We start from the raw sequence: 13,614 nt of genomic DNA, 5'->3' as shown, positions 1-13,614 counted from the left end.
CAAGATCCTACAAGAGTTAAGTGGCCCCTAATCTCAACCGAATTTCACAGGGATTTGGGCACCTTCTTAGGCTCCTTTCAAAATCCCAGCAGAGATTCTTCTCTTAAACCCAAGTTACTTTTCTTACGTGCCTATTTATTTTGAATAATTTATGCTAGTGAAATGATGTCTTCAAAAGGGATCCTGAAACTACTTCTTAAACAGTGAGATACAACATTAAGCTTATTTACAGCTATTGAGAAAAGTTAGGACAGCAATAAAAGGTTAGAACAATGACATTTAATGTTACTCCATTAATAGATTTTATCACTCTTCCTACCACGACAACGTGTATTTTCATATACATTATATTTAATAAAATGTATTGATATGGAAATAGGAAAGCATGGGTTTAGTACTATTTACAATTTTTAATTGAAACAATTTTCTTAACAACATTGAAAAATAGAAACTTAAAAGTTCTTTTAACTGTGTTTTCAGCCAGTTAGTGGTAAACAAATGCATGCCTTGAAGTTAAACTTCCTCTAAAATGTGGTCAGTTGAAAGTTTCTAACTAAAGTGTGTATCTCTGCTTTGTTCAAAAAATACATAAGTATGTCATTTCTGATACAAAATTCTACACTATCTTCAATAAATAAATAATAAAGCGATTCTTAAAAGTATGAAATGTAAACTTTGTTGTCCCTCCAACATACAGGATTATGTTTTCAATTGCTTGAAACATTACAGTGGTCTTGTGGGAAATTATAATACACAGACACTTCCCCTCACGTTTTACACTTATCACCATACTAGATATCCATTATGAAGATATCCTAATTTCCTAAAGGAAATTGTAAAGACTTGCAGTGCTAGAGAATACCATCTATACAGGAAAGGTGGAAACTAGTACCAAAACAACATGCAAAGAACATCAAAACCTAACAGCAAGCTCCACAAAAACATCAACATGCTAGTGAAATGGTTAACACCTCCCATTCTGAAATGAAGCCATTACAAAAATACCAGTTTATGCATGATCATTAGATAACGAACAAAAGGACTCCAAGCAGAACAAAGAGGAATGTTACTCTCAGGGGGTCTACTGTCCTCTTAAGTCCCAAATCAGCAAACACTAAAGCATGTGCTTAAAGAAAGTAGAACTTAAGCCTGTGCTCAAGGTTGCTGAATAGGGACGTTTTGCCAAATCTCAGCTTGCATGGGTGTGGGGAGTTACATGGGAAAACTCCTGTACTCCCCTCCCCTCACTAAGATAACAAGACCCTTTTGCTTTGGGGTTACTCACTCTGCACAATCACAAACAAAGGTTTTGTTTCTGGTCACATCAAATATTACAGTCAACAAATTTATAATAAACCTGGTTTGCAATGAATGTCTTTGTGAGCTACAATATGCTACTGCCCTGATTTCAACACCATGATGTCAAATATGTTTAGGCACAGTACAATTTAATAACCAGTCACCACTAATTGCTTTTCTAACTAGACTCCATAGGGTATAAATTAGCTTCCTGAGCTAGCGCAGTGATTTTTTTTAATTACAGCTGGTGACCAGATTATCCATCAGTTTACACACAAAGTAGTATTTGAGTGATACAGTTCAACATTCAGCAGGGCTCTCTATCACTTGTGCTCATTATTCAAGCATTTACAACCCTACAGAAAAAATGAAACTTCAACAGGTATTGAAAGTCAGTGCACTCTTAAGGTGAAATTCAGCTCTGTGCAGAGGGACAGTGCAAAGCCTGTGCACAATTTTCAGTTCCACTTGAACCCTATTTTGAGAGGCTGAGTCTGCACGTGGTGCACTAACAGCATCAGATCTGCTTATTATGCATTTAAAAAAAAAGAATATCTTTGCAATAGTACCGTGAAGATCTACAGGTAAATTATTGGCGATCATCTTACCTGGTAAGTGTTCATTCACGTTATGTTTACACACCACTTTTGTGGGGTAATAGGCACAGCATTCTTAGGGGGAAAGTTTACAGAAAACCTTCAAAGGTAGAGACACTGACTGCTTCATGAAAGTTAAATAATAGTGTAACTGGTGCAAGTGCAGCTATCTATACGGTTTGTTAACCTTTCAAACTGGAGCACAAGTTACCACTATGTTATTTTCAGGAGCCCTGAAAATTATGGTAAAGTTCCACGTATAGGGTGAGAAAAGTTTCCTCACAAAATAGGGGTGCAGTTTTCAGCAAGGATTATCAAGGCACATAGATGCTCCTGTTTGCTTTGATAACCCTCTTGCACGTGAAGGGCAAGCAGTAGTTTCATATAAAAGGGATAAGGATTTTGAGAGCTTCTGCAGACACCTATTGCAGTGAACTCAGATTAAAATGAAATACTGATTTCCCTCTAAGGCTCATCAAACAACTGCAGATCTAGTCGGACTACTATCTCTCCTGTTGGGACTTCATGAAGAAGGAGACACTTTGTGACTGGTCCTTTTGAGCCCTGATCCTTCTTAATATCTGCCACACGGATTTCTGTTCTGCCCAGAAAGTCTGAAATGCAAAAAAAGCATAAGCTGAAGTGAAACACATTTTATTTTCCAGTTTATTTTGTGACAACATGTTACTATGAAGAAAGCATTAGGCTTTCAGGCATGCAGAATACAGGGAGGTAATGGGCCAGTTCCTAATCTACCTATTAGGATCTAAGTGGCACTTAGGTGCAAGCATGCTTCAATTCCACCCTGCTCTGAGTCCTGGAAAACCCATTAATGCAGCTATTTCTACCAATTGAAGCCTTAAGACTAAGTTCCAAAAAGCAGTGAGGAGAAGGAGACCACCCCTCTTCTGCCTTAATGGGTTTTCTGGGACTTGAGCAGGATTATACTTAGATTATACTTAGATACCTAAGTAGTGAAAAAGAACCCAGCTCAATAAGTCTGCTGCATACAGTAATTTTATAGCAAATACAAATGGAGTCTTAATGTCTCCTGATTCTAAATATCAGTTGTCTAAGTCACTTCTGTGCACCTCTAGCCTGCCTCTCAGCCTGGAGGTGGATATCATCCAGAGCGCATTAGGCCACAGCATTGTAAATAAAACAGCACTTGACTGGAATAATCCATCATCATCACATATCTCTTTGCTGCGTATTTAAATGGCTTCTTTGTTTTGTAGCATGTTAGAAATAAAAGGTCAGAGCAGTTCAAAGTCTGCAACATGACTCAGACCAAGAACAACACCCTTCTGAGCACAATAAAGCCACGAAGGAAACCAATCCTGAGGTAGGCCAATGTGCTCAACTCTACCGAATGACTGGTGTGCTCTCAGCTCTCCCTAAGAAAGGATACCACCCTCCTCTTTCTCTCTCTTTCATACACTTGCGCGTGCGCACGCGTGCACACACGCACACACTATTCTGTGCTACCAATATGCTCACTGAATTTTCTAGTGACTAAAGCTTTAAGTAGAACTTTATTTCCTTTCTCAATAGCTGTGGTTATGGGAATTTTATTTTAATGAAAAAAAAAACCCATCCCCTAAGAGATTCACTAGTCCCACAACTCCCTCTCACTTTCCTACTTAATCTCTGCAAGCACAGGTATCTCTGATAGGCAGGTTTGTATCTCAGGCTAGGAGAGGAGATTTTTCCCCCGTACACCTCCCCTGGCTAAAACAGTAGCACCTCACTGCTATGAGCAACTTTCACTTTCTGCACAGAGGTGTTAAATAAAGGAACCGGGCATCAAGACTCTTGGGTTTCCAGCCACAATATTGCTACTAACTCATCATGCTGATTTGAGCAAGACCCTTCTTCTCTCTTCTGTTTTACTGTTTCCATCTACAAGTGACGTCTACTTCAGAGGGGAACCTGGGATTTTGATTAAAGACACTACAAAATTGCAGGTCATATTTCAGGTTGCATCAGCTTCTACACGAAAAAGAATCAAAAACACAGGCAGCTTTATTCTCCACCCATTTCCACTGAACAGGTTCTCCAGACAGGAAGTGTGGCAGATCTACACCTTGGGTGCTGCTTTGTTGGTGAAATGTTTCACCTCGGCAGCCATGAAACTCCTAAGGCACGGAAAGGCGGGAAGAAGTGTACACATTACCAGAAGCATACCAGCTTCCTACTTACCATCTGGGGAGAACTGATCCCTCTCAAACACTGTTATGCACAGCACATCCTGCTCTAGGTCTTTGATAAAGAACTGGCAGTTTGAATTCCATTTAGGATTGAGAGTGTCCTGTATAGTCTTGGTGATGTGACACTGAGAGCCCATGGTCACTTCACAGTAGGGGTTACTCTTTCCTGGAAGGAGGAAGACAGGTGCAGGGATGTGAATGAATGTTGTTGTTTCATGGATATCCTTCTAAATATCCTCTAGCCTCCTCTATCATGAAACTGGGGAAAGGCTGCAGTACTGCCCCATGTTGAAAAAACAGGGAAGATCCTGTGAAGTACTGAGCACCCTCGGCTCCCATATGTGGGATTAAGCTTGTCAGGCCCTACCAGACGTTCAAGAGAAGGCTTGATGGGATCTGATGATGGATCCCCACAATCACACCACCTGCCATGCCACACGTGCATGGCATTGACATATTGAATGTAACATTTGAATGTTTGTAATAGTTGCCCATTAGCCAGTTTAGGAAGAAGACAAGATTCATCTTCTTATCTAGGCCATTGTTTTGGTCTACGTGCAGAAGGTCCTGACTTTGCTCAAAGTCTTAACTCTTGAATTTTATCTCTAGAGGCCTTTAACAAAGTTAACCTAAAAACGACCCTTAAGCAAACATCCCACATTCCGAGAAATCAAACCCTAGGAGCCTTTGAAAAGATTGGAAAGAAAGGAAATTCCCCAAAGTAATTAAATGATCAACAAAAGAAACTGATTACCAAGCAAAAGAATCTGTTGAGTAAGATCCGAGCCCAAATTTGGGAGTAGTGACAGGTTTGGGTAGGAGGGGCCCAAGACGGCAACTCACTCAATAAAAACTGTGACCTACTGTCCCAATTTGGAGGTAACCTCACTTGCAGAACAACGAAGGAAGAATCGCAAGTGTAGGCCGGATCACACTGATCACCTGAACCACCCTCTCCGTGAACACGAATCTCTTAGTTCACGCTGAAGCCGCGGAGCACCCGAAAGGGACTGAAGGAAGGGCACTTAGTCCTATCAGTATTGAGGCCAGCCCATTGAACCATACTGCTGAGGCGAGCCCATTGAACCGTACTACTGAGGCCAACCCATTAAATTGTACTACTGAGGAATGAAACCATATTTAGGTGTTTGGCTTCTCGGAATTCTAGGATTGTAAGTATATTATGAAAATAATAGTATTGATTCAAATTTAACTTTTAGTTGTAATTGTTTTAAGGAAGTGCATTTGGATCATTGTTTCTGATATATGTAGTTATTGTGCTCTTAATGCTTGTGGTATTTCTTAAAGCTAAGCAGTGTTATATACGTAGCAAAGAACTTTAAAATAAAATTGTGTTGTATGAATTAAGTGTGCAATCATTGTGAAATCGTGCAATCAACTAAATACTCCCCCAGCCAGGCGCATCAAACGAATCAGTAAGTTGTGTGGGATCTTCTCTATTCCATAACCCACTAGAGACAGGCACGAGGTGTGATTGTGGAATCCAGCATTAGATCCCACCGTGCCTTGTTGCTGGTGCAAGGAGAGCTTGGGATCATGATCCTGGGTTCCCCATGCACGGCAAGCTAAAAAGCTCCTGCGGCTGGAAGTCCTACTGGCTGATAGGGCTGCCAGCCAAGGGAGTACACACTGCAGCCGGCAGCCCCAATCTAGCCATGAATTCAATGAATGGTGTGATAGGAACCAGACACAAAGTTATTACACATGTTTTGTGTAATAACTTTGTGGCTTATTCCTTGTTTTATCACACTATTAATTGCATTAATGTGTAGCCATATACCAACTGGTTAATCATGTCTTAAGTGTAATGTGTGCCAGTGGCCTCACTCAAATTAAAGGACATTTGTAACAAAAACTTAAAAACATGACACTTGTGCAAGTTTCCCACAACTGCAAGAAACAACTGGTGTGAATATAAAGTTAATTAAAACCGCTTTCATGTCCTTTAAAATATGCAGGTGACAAGGTCTATGGAGAGCTTCCTTCTTTAGAATGCACATGACAGAGCAAAAAAAATTAAGAGCCTCACCATGTGACCTGCAGGGTTTCAGTTCAATACCTTCTACGATGTTCACCATCAACCTTCCAATGCCTGTTGCCCTTTGGGAACGAACTGTAGTGGGGGAGTAGAGGAGGGAGAAAGTGGAAAATGAATGAGTATGTCCTTGTCTTGTGACATTGCCATGACAGATGGTAAGCACTGTATTCCATACTGTACCCAAGTAGGCCTTTTCCCTCTTCTTCTTCTCAGTCTCTATGTAGAGTTCTGAAGCAGCTTTAATTTTCTGAACCCAGGCAGTCCTTCAAAACGAAAGCATGAAAAGTTGTGCACAACATTACTGTTACTATTTTATTTCTCTTCAGAGCAACTCAGCATTCAAAATTAAGAATGCTACCTGCTTTCCACTAAAGTTCTGGGCCTGGGATCGGCTCTCAAGTCCTCCACTATTGATCACTCTGCAGAGGTGTTAACGTTTATAGCTGGTGGATCCTAAAAGGTCTTACAAGGTAGAATCATGGACAAGAAAGGATGTGCTAAGAAATCAAAAGGTGGGGAAAAGAAACTTTTCTTTTCCATTCTCCTTGCATTATTGTAATAAACTTCTTAGGTTCAGCTGATGTAAACCACCACTGCTCTCCTGACTTCAGCAGAGCTTCACTGAGGTTTTAGAAGAGATGTGAATGAGATGATGCTGAGTTTGGAAACCAGGGTGGGGAAACCTTTCATACACAGTAGGCAGCTGGGAAAAATGCAGAGAGAAAAGAATGGGAGAGGGGCAAACACATCAAACCAGGTGTTAGCAATGTCCAGAAGGACACACACGATACATCAGGAAGCCTGAGATACAAGGGCAAGGAAAAATTTTGGGAACCTAGAATACAGCCTATGACTTGGTTTTAAGTCCTGCTGTAAATAGGTTCAATTCTATTGGTGAGTTTCACCTCTGTACACCACACTCTGGGTTTGGCCCTGGGTAGCTACTTCTAGTTTGCATAAAACTGAACAAGAAAGTGCGAGTCTGACAAACACCAAATAAACATCCATAACATAACAGCAAATTGAGAACACCATGCTCACAGTATCGCAGTAATATAGCAGTAGCCACACAAGCACCCACTGGGATTTCAACACAGTTGTAAATATACAGCTTTTCAAAAATGAAATAACATATTTATTCCAATCTAAGATGACCCCCCCCCCCCCCCATTAAATTCTATACCTGGAAAATTTACAAATTTGTTATCGTTTCCCATGTATAGGATCTAATTATTGGAGGGTCATCTTTAATTTATATCCCACACCATGAGAGGTCAAGCAGCTTATCCCCTGTTTGTACCTGCCCCCTCGCAGCCTCAGGCCTCCTTTCCATTTCCACCTCTGCTCCTCCTCCCCTCCCCTCCAGCTTCTGCTCCCTCTTCACCTTCCCTCCTATGCTTCAGCATTAATGGAGCTTGCCAATGCGAAGCAATGGTAAGTGGGGGAGGGAAAGGGACAGGCAGGGGAGTAAAGGCTGCACTGTGGGGGGAGACAGAGGAAGAGGTGGCAGGGGAGTGGGGGGGGGAATGGTAGGATCAAATGTTCAGCTCAGCCATCAGTTACTCAGCTCTTACTTCCTTTGCCACTGACACAAACAAGGAGCCTGTCACATCTTAGTATTTCTAAATTTTCAATCTAGAAATGCTGCCATGTGCTATCTATACAAATGACAATTATTTTGGCTGGGGCAGCAAGCAAACATGCTGGAAAATGTATTCAGGGTGCTGAAGCTCTAAATTGCTGCACTAACCCCTGCAGAACTGCACACACAACTGCTGTAATGGATCTGCATGTTCAATACAGGGACAGATTCTCCATTCTCATGAGCAGCTGCACTCTTAAGGTTAATCAAGGCATGCTGATTTTCACAGCTGAGGATCTGAGCCACTATGTTTATTTCCTCTGTATTTTACAAATGGAGAAAGTACCAAAGGGAATGTGATTCTAGCATGGTATGAACTTCTGCCACAGATATTTTTAACAGCATAGAAATCCTCAATTCCATATGCTAGGGTTTCTTTATGTTCTCTTCCCTTCAGGGAGACTCTTGAGTATGTCTGCGATTTAGCATGAACCTCAGACTCTTTACACTGAATGCCAAGGGGGCTGCCGTGACTTACCTTTCATTTATGCTTTCTGCACGAAGTGTGTAGACTCTATCAATGTGGGAGATATGGAAGATGGGCTCATCTCCAGAAGGGTCTGTAGGTAATTTGACTAGTACCTCATTCAGAAAAATGGGCTGTAAAATATTAGGCAAAGCTAGGGTAATACAGTATGATATTAGAGTAAGCCAAAACACTTAACATACTGCAAGGTATAGAAAGTTTGCTTTGAGCCTCAAATACCCTTTTTCCCCTTCTCTTTTTAAATTCCCCTTCTTCAGAAGCCTTGCGTCTCCACCACCCTTCCTTTTCCTTAGAGATGCAACTCCCTTCAGATCTGTGAATGCTTCTTCTCATCTCAAAAGCCATCTTTACAGAGACCATTCCAAGGTTTTTTCTTCCCAAAAGGAGCAGAGTGTATTGCCCTCTGCATCATCCCTCTCTTTTTGTAGTTGGACTACATGACCACTCTCCAGGATGTCATTACAGCTGTCCAGAATCAGATGAAGGGAATGCTTCGCCCTTCTGCAAATGAAGACTGCAACCTGTTTGTTCATCATCATCCCCATGGAGCAGGGGTTCTGAGTGCACTCTGGAGTGTCTTTCTTTCTGATGCAGCAACAGAGAATACTAATGGTCACACAACCAAATGGGAAACTGCCTCTTATAAGACCAACAACTTTGTTACTGTATGAGAGTGATACTTACAGTTTTGTACATTTTATATTGCAGATTAGACTTGGGGCTGAAGACCTTGTCGGTACCAGAAGAGCCAAGGGGCTTTATGATCTGAGTCAGCAGGAGGAAATCATTGAACAGAAAACCATACAGCTCCTTGTTGCTCTTGGCTTTGTAGAGTTTCCCGCTGTGCAAAAATTTGCGTGGTCCCAAGCAGTTGGTAACTGAATTAAATACAAGTTGCTAAGAAAAGAAGAACAATAACAAAGCTGTAATGTATTAAGTAAATCCATTAAGGCTCCTTTGAAGAAAGTCAAATATAAAGTTGAGTACTGATATTTGCCTTGATTCATGTCACAGGGACGATGGGTCACATCTTAACCTCGCACAGGACAAGCTGCATAGAAAGGTAAGAGAAAAACAACTAACTGGGTTCAGGGCTCTTTCAGACTGGGCAAGTCCTTGATGATGGGAGGAAAGACAAAAACACTTGCACCTATGTTAGATATTCCCAGCAATGTACTCATATATTTGTGTGTGGAAGAGGATGGAGTGGATGGCTTGTTGTGGATTGGTACTTTCAATGAAGAAATGGCATGTCAACAGGCTGATCCATCTGCAGAGTGGTCATACAAGTTAACATGTCATTTTGCTCTTAATGTCTGCATTTCACTATTAGTCCGTACTCAGGAGTTTCTAGATAACCACAGTTTCTTTCTTTTGTACAGGGTTAACAGGGTATCTGCTGGTCTGTGGCTGAGGTAGGGCTGGAGGGCATTTGTGCAAATGTGCAAAGTATTACCAGTTTGCTCTTAGATCTTCCTGTTGGTCCTGTGTACCTTTTAGGCCAGGGGCAGGCAAAATACAGCCAGCAATCCAGATTCGGCCCACCAGGCAATTTCATCCAACCCATGGGTGCCCACCAATTAATTGTACCCTGGCCCAGCCCACGTGATTCACTCCCACCTTCCTTCATGGGAGGGCTCAGGCCCTGGCCAGCATACACAGCTTCCAGGTGGGGCTGCTGCTGCTACTAGGAAGCTGCAGCTGGGTGGGAATGTGGAACAAAGGGCTGGGGCTGGCAGAATGTGGCAGCCTTTGGCACAAATCTAGGGCAAAGATCGAACTCACATCTCTGGTGTGACAGCAAGGCATTTTGACTGTTCTGTCACTGAGCTCCTTAAAGGCAGTATACAGATAGCAGCAGTAGTACTACAGCACAGTTAAGAACAGTAGAAATTGAAGTTGTGGTTCCAAAAAAAATTGAAGGATTACATTTGGAAACATTCCAAATACAAGGAAAGAAAGCACTATTTGCCAAATAGAAAAGGACAAAAGCAGCAGCTAAAAGGATAATGTATATGAGTGAAAGAGATGCCCAATGCAAGGAGGTAAAAAATCATGAAAAGTTATGCGACTTGGTAATATTCTTTTTCTCTTTGGATGCAGCAGCGTGATCCAACTTCTGTTTCTTCCCAATTGGGAAGCAGGCATGCTCTCGTTATGTCTGTGAATACACAGGACAATGTTTACCTCAGATAGACCTTCACATTGAACGTGAGCCTGGATCCATTCCAGCCTGTCTGAATTTTCCTTCTCACGCACTCCTTCGTTTACTTGGGAGCACAATTCCTCAGCTTTCTCCAAAGCATGCTTCAGGTGACTGTGGTCAGGGTGATTTTCAGGAGTATTTTCAATGATCTACAAATAAGTAAAACAATTTAATTCTTTTCTGGTCCTGATGGCTAGAAATCTACCTATCTTATCAGCTCTGTATTTTATTTTATTTCTTAACTGGGCAGAATGTTCCAAAATTTCAAATGTCATGACAATTTTCTGTTCAGATGTCAACGCAGGAGATGAACTCAGGGTCTAAGTGGTGAAACACTTGAGCAGATGTCAGGTAGGGTATGACAGGGGCTGGATCACTCTAGATATGCCCTGTTCATATGCTCTCTCTTTAAAACATGTACTATTGTCACTGTAGCAGACAGGATACTAGGCTAGATGGATCACTGATCTGACCCAGTCTGGCACTGCTTATGTTCTTAGCAGTTTACATGCACAACAGACAAAACACTGGGCAATGATTTTTTGATGGCTTCCAGGCCAAAGATTCCTCTTTTATCTTCACTCTTCTGTCTTAAGAGGTAAGCTCTGGTTCAATACAGAGGTATGCCAGGACTGATAAAGGAATCTTTGACAGCCAAGAGCAAAATTAGATATTTTTAACCAGTCTTTCTCCTAGAGAAGCTATGGGCCAAATTTACTAGTAATGTAAATGGTGATAAGAGTTAGACATCAGCTGTAAGTTAGAAAATGAGTGTAAGTTGTATAGAAATAGAATTTGTACTGAATGTAAAATGAATATAGATTCACAAGCCAAGGGAGAGGCAAGGGCATATAAAACAGCAAATTCTAATAGGAGAGTGTAGGAAAAATCATTAATTTTCTTCCATCTCCTATGTTTACACTTTGTCCCCAACTTTTACTGCTTCCTGTTCCTTAGCATACAACTTATTCTCATTTGTAATGTAAATCCAGAATAACTCCACTGCAGTCAACTGAATTATTCGTGATTTACACCAGTATAGCGGAGGTAAAATTTCTGCCTTGTATTCTGCATCATAGCAGATGTCTCCAGCATCTTGACAATGGCGAGACAAGGCGTACATACATAAGCTATAAGTAAGTTAAAAGCCAAGAAGCACTGAAAACAGATTTCAGCATATTTGCAAAGGAACGTACATTTTTAATTATTAGTGGGTATCTTGTTACCCGTTGCATAGGCTTTAGTAGAAAACTTGACAGTGGCATTCCTTTACAGCGCGGATCCATTGCTAACCTCTGAAATATTAGAGAGGTAAAATTGTGTTAGTCAGCTTGTTTAAAACCTTGTAAAAAAATTCCTTTAAGAAGGTAACATATAAAAAGGTAGTGACAAAATAATTAATAGCGTGCTTCAGCTAAACCTGTTCTTGGCCAGGACAAGATGTCTGATACATAAAATCAGAGCAAAATAATTTCTTACATATTTACAAAACACAGTAAAGCATATTAGAGGTAAGAGTAACATGACATTTCCCAAAGATCGGGCCTTGCAGGCCCCTTCTGAAACTCTAACTGTGTGAATATTAAAATGATTAAAGTTTGAAAGATGTCATGGGAGGGAAATGATCAGATTATTTAAACGCAGGGTTGAAAAGAAACCATTACAATATCCTCTCTCTATGAATAGGCATTTTCACAGTTTCAGAGAACTATGAATAAGCAATAAGCTGAGAGTCATAGGCCTAGATTTTAATCACAGTTCTACTGCTCAGCTGATACATAACCATGGGCAACCCAACTTACCTCACTATGCCTGTGTTTCTCCTCCCCTCTAGCTGCCTTGCCCATTCAGGGCAGGGACCATTTCTTACTATGCATTTGTCTACAGCCTCAGTGTGTTGCTGGAAAACTACCACAAGTAAAACAACAAAAATAATCTTTATTTTTTTGATTCTTTGAATTAACTGATCTCCTTAATGTGCATTCCAGTCAGTGGTTTTCAACCAGGGTGCCACAAGACCCTTTCAAGGATGTCATGGTGCCAGCATTGTTGCTGCAACTAGATGAAACTGCCCTGCGTGCCTTGTGTGGAGCCCGACTGGAAAGTGACTGCAACAAGAGTGGGTGCTCCTGCCTGCATTAGGTTTATTAGGTAGGTTCCTTCCACAGCCACGTCCCAATTTGGCCCTTCAGGCTCCTAAAAACAGACACGTGGAACAGTTCCACTTGGCAGTGGTAGTAGTGGTGTGGCAACCTAGAGAAACACAAAGAAACACAGATAAATCTCTGGGTTGCCACACCACTCCCAGGTGGAGTTGTTCTGTGTGCCTCTGTTTTCAAGAGGAAGGTGCAAGGACAGACTGGGAAGGGCAGTGGCAGAAGCAACTGCTCCTGCCATAGCTGCTTCCTGGTCAGGCTCTGTATGACACGAGGCATGAAGCACTTTCACTTAGCCATGGTGTTGGTGGCCTGACTCGTGGCTGAGAACCACTGAGGTAGGCTTAGGCAGTGCAACTGTGGTTCTCAACCAGGGTGCCACTAAATTCAGAAAAGTTACAGAGCGGGGTACCTTGAATCTAAAAAGGTTGAGAACCATTGAATCAAGTCTAAAGGTCCGTAGCATGGCACCATTTTGTAACCAGTAAAAGTTAGACAAGCTTTCTAGGTACAAAATTCAATGTGGTTCCTTTGTGTCTTACTTTAACAAATTCCTTGAACTCTGGGACTTCATCTGTTTTCTGCTGGATGAGTGCAGCTCCATTAAGCTGGCAACTACAGAATCGAATGTAAGGTTGCATGTGTGGTAGCTGTGCCGTCAGTATATCACCAATCATTTTCACTGGCATCTTCTCTCCAGACATCTTCTTACGAACACGCAGTGCCCTAAACATGCAGTAAAAGATGTTGAGCATATTTTGTGTCTAACTCAGTTATTAAAGGGTGATCACTGGCTCCTGAGCTATTGCATTATCATATTTATTTTATACAACATGACCCTGAATAAAACACGCACCTTGTTTTTGAAGGGCACAATGAAGAACAAAAGATCTTATCATGAAAATAGTGGTAAGTATGGTATTTTCCCAGGAAAAATAAAGTCAGCAAACATTGTGGCT

General features: G+C 41.4%; 1 protein-coding gene across 1 annotated transcript in view; it reads right to left on the bottom strand.

Moving 5' to 3' along the window:
* Window positions 1-259: 259 nt before the first annotated feature.
* Window positions 260-13,614, bottom strand: part of ITSN1 (intersectin 1) — a 186,540-nt gene continuing 173,185 nt past the window's right edge. The window contains exons 31-39 of the mRNA XM_006259443.4: window positions 13,198-13,381; window positions 11,696-11,794; window positions 10,481-10,648; window positions 8,978-9,190; window positions 8,285-8,406; window positions 6,345-6,427; window positions 6,156-6,239; window positions 4,098-4,271; window positions 260-2,509 (exon numbers count right to left, since the gene is read on the bottom strand). Of these exons, the coding sequence (XP_006259505.1) occupies window positions 2,361-2,509; window positions 4,098-4,271; window positions 6,156-6,239; window positions 6,345-6,427; window positions 8,285-8,406; window positions 8,978-9,190; window positions 10,481-10,648; window positions 11,696-11,794; window positions 13,198-13,381 (1,276 nt within the window). The 3' untranslated portion in view covers window positions 260-2,360. The remainder of the gene's footprint in view (window positions 2,510-4,097; window positions 4,272-6,155; window positions 6,240-6,344; window positions 6,428-8,284; window positions 8,407-8,977; window positions 9,191-10,480; window positions 10,649-11,695; window positions 11,795-13,197; window positions 13,382-13,614) is intronic.

This window comes from Alligator mississippiensis, chromosome 1 (assembly GCF_030867095.1).
Source record: "Alligator mississippiensis isolate rAllMis1 chromosome 1, rAllMis1, whole genome shotgun sequence".
NCBI classification, from domain to species: Eukaryota; Metazoa; Chordata; order Crocodylia; family Alligatoridae; genus Alligator; species Alligator mississippiensis.
Note: the sequence above shows the minus strand (reverse complement) of the source record. Positions and strands in the feature narration are given on the sequence as shown.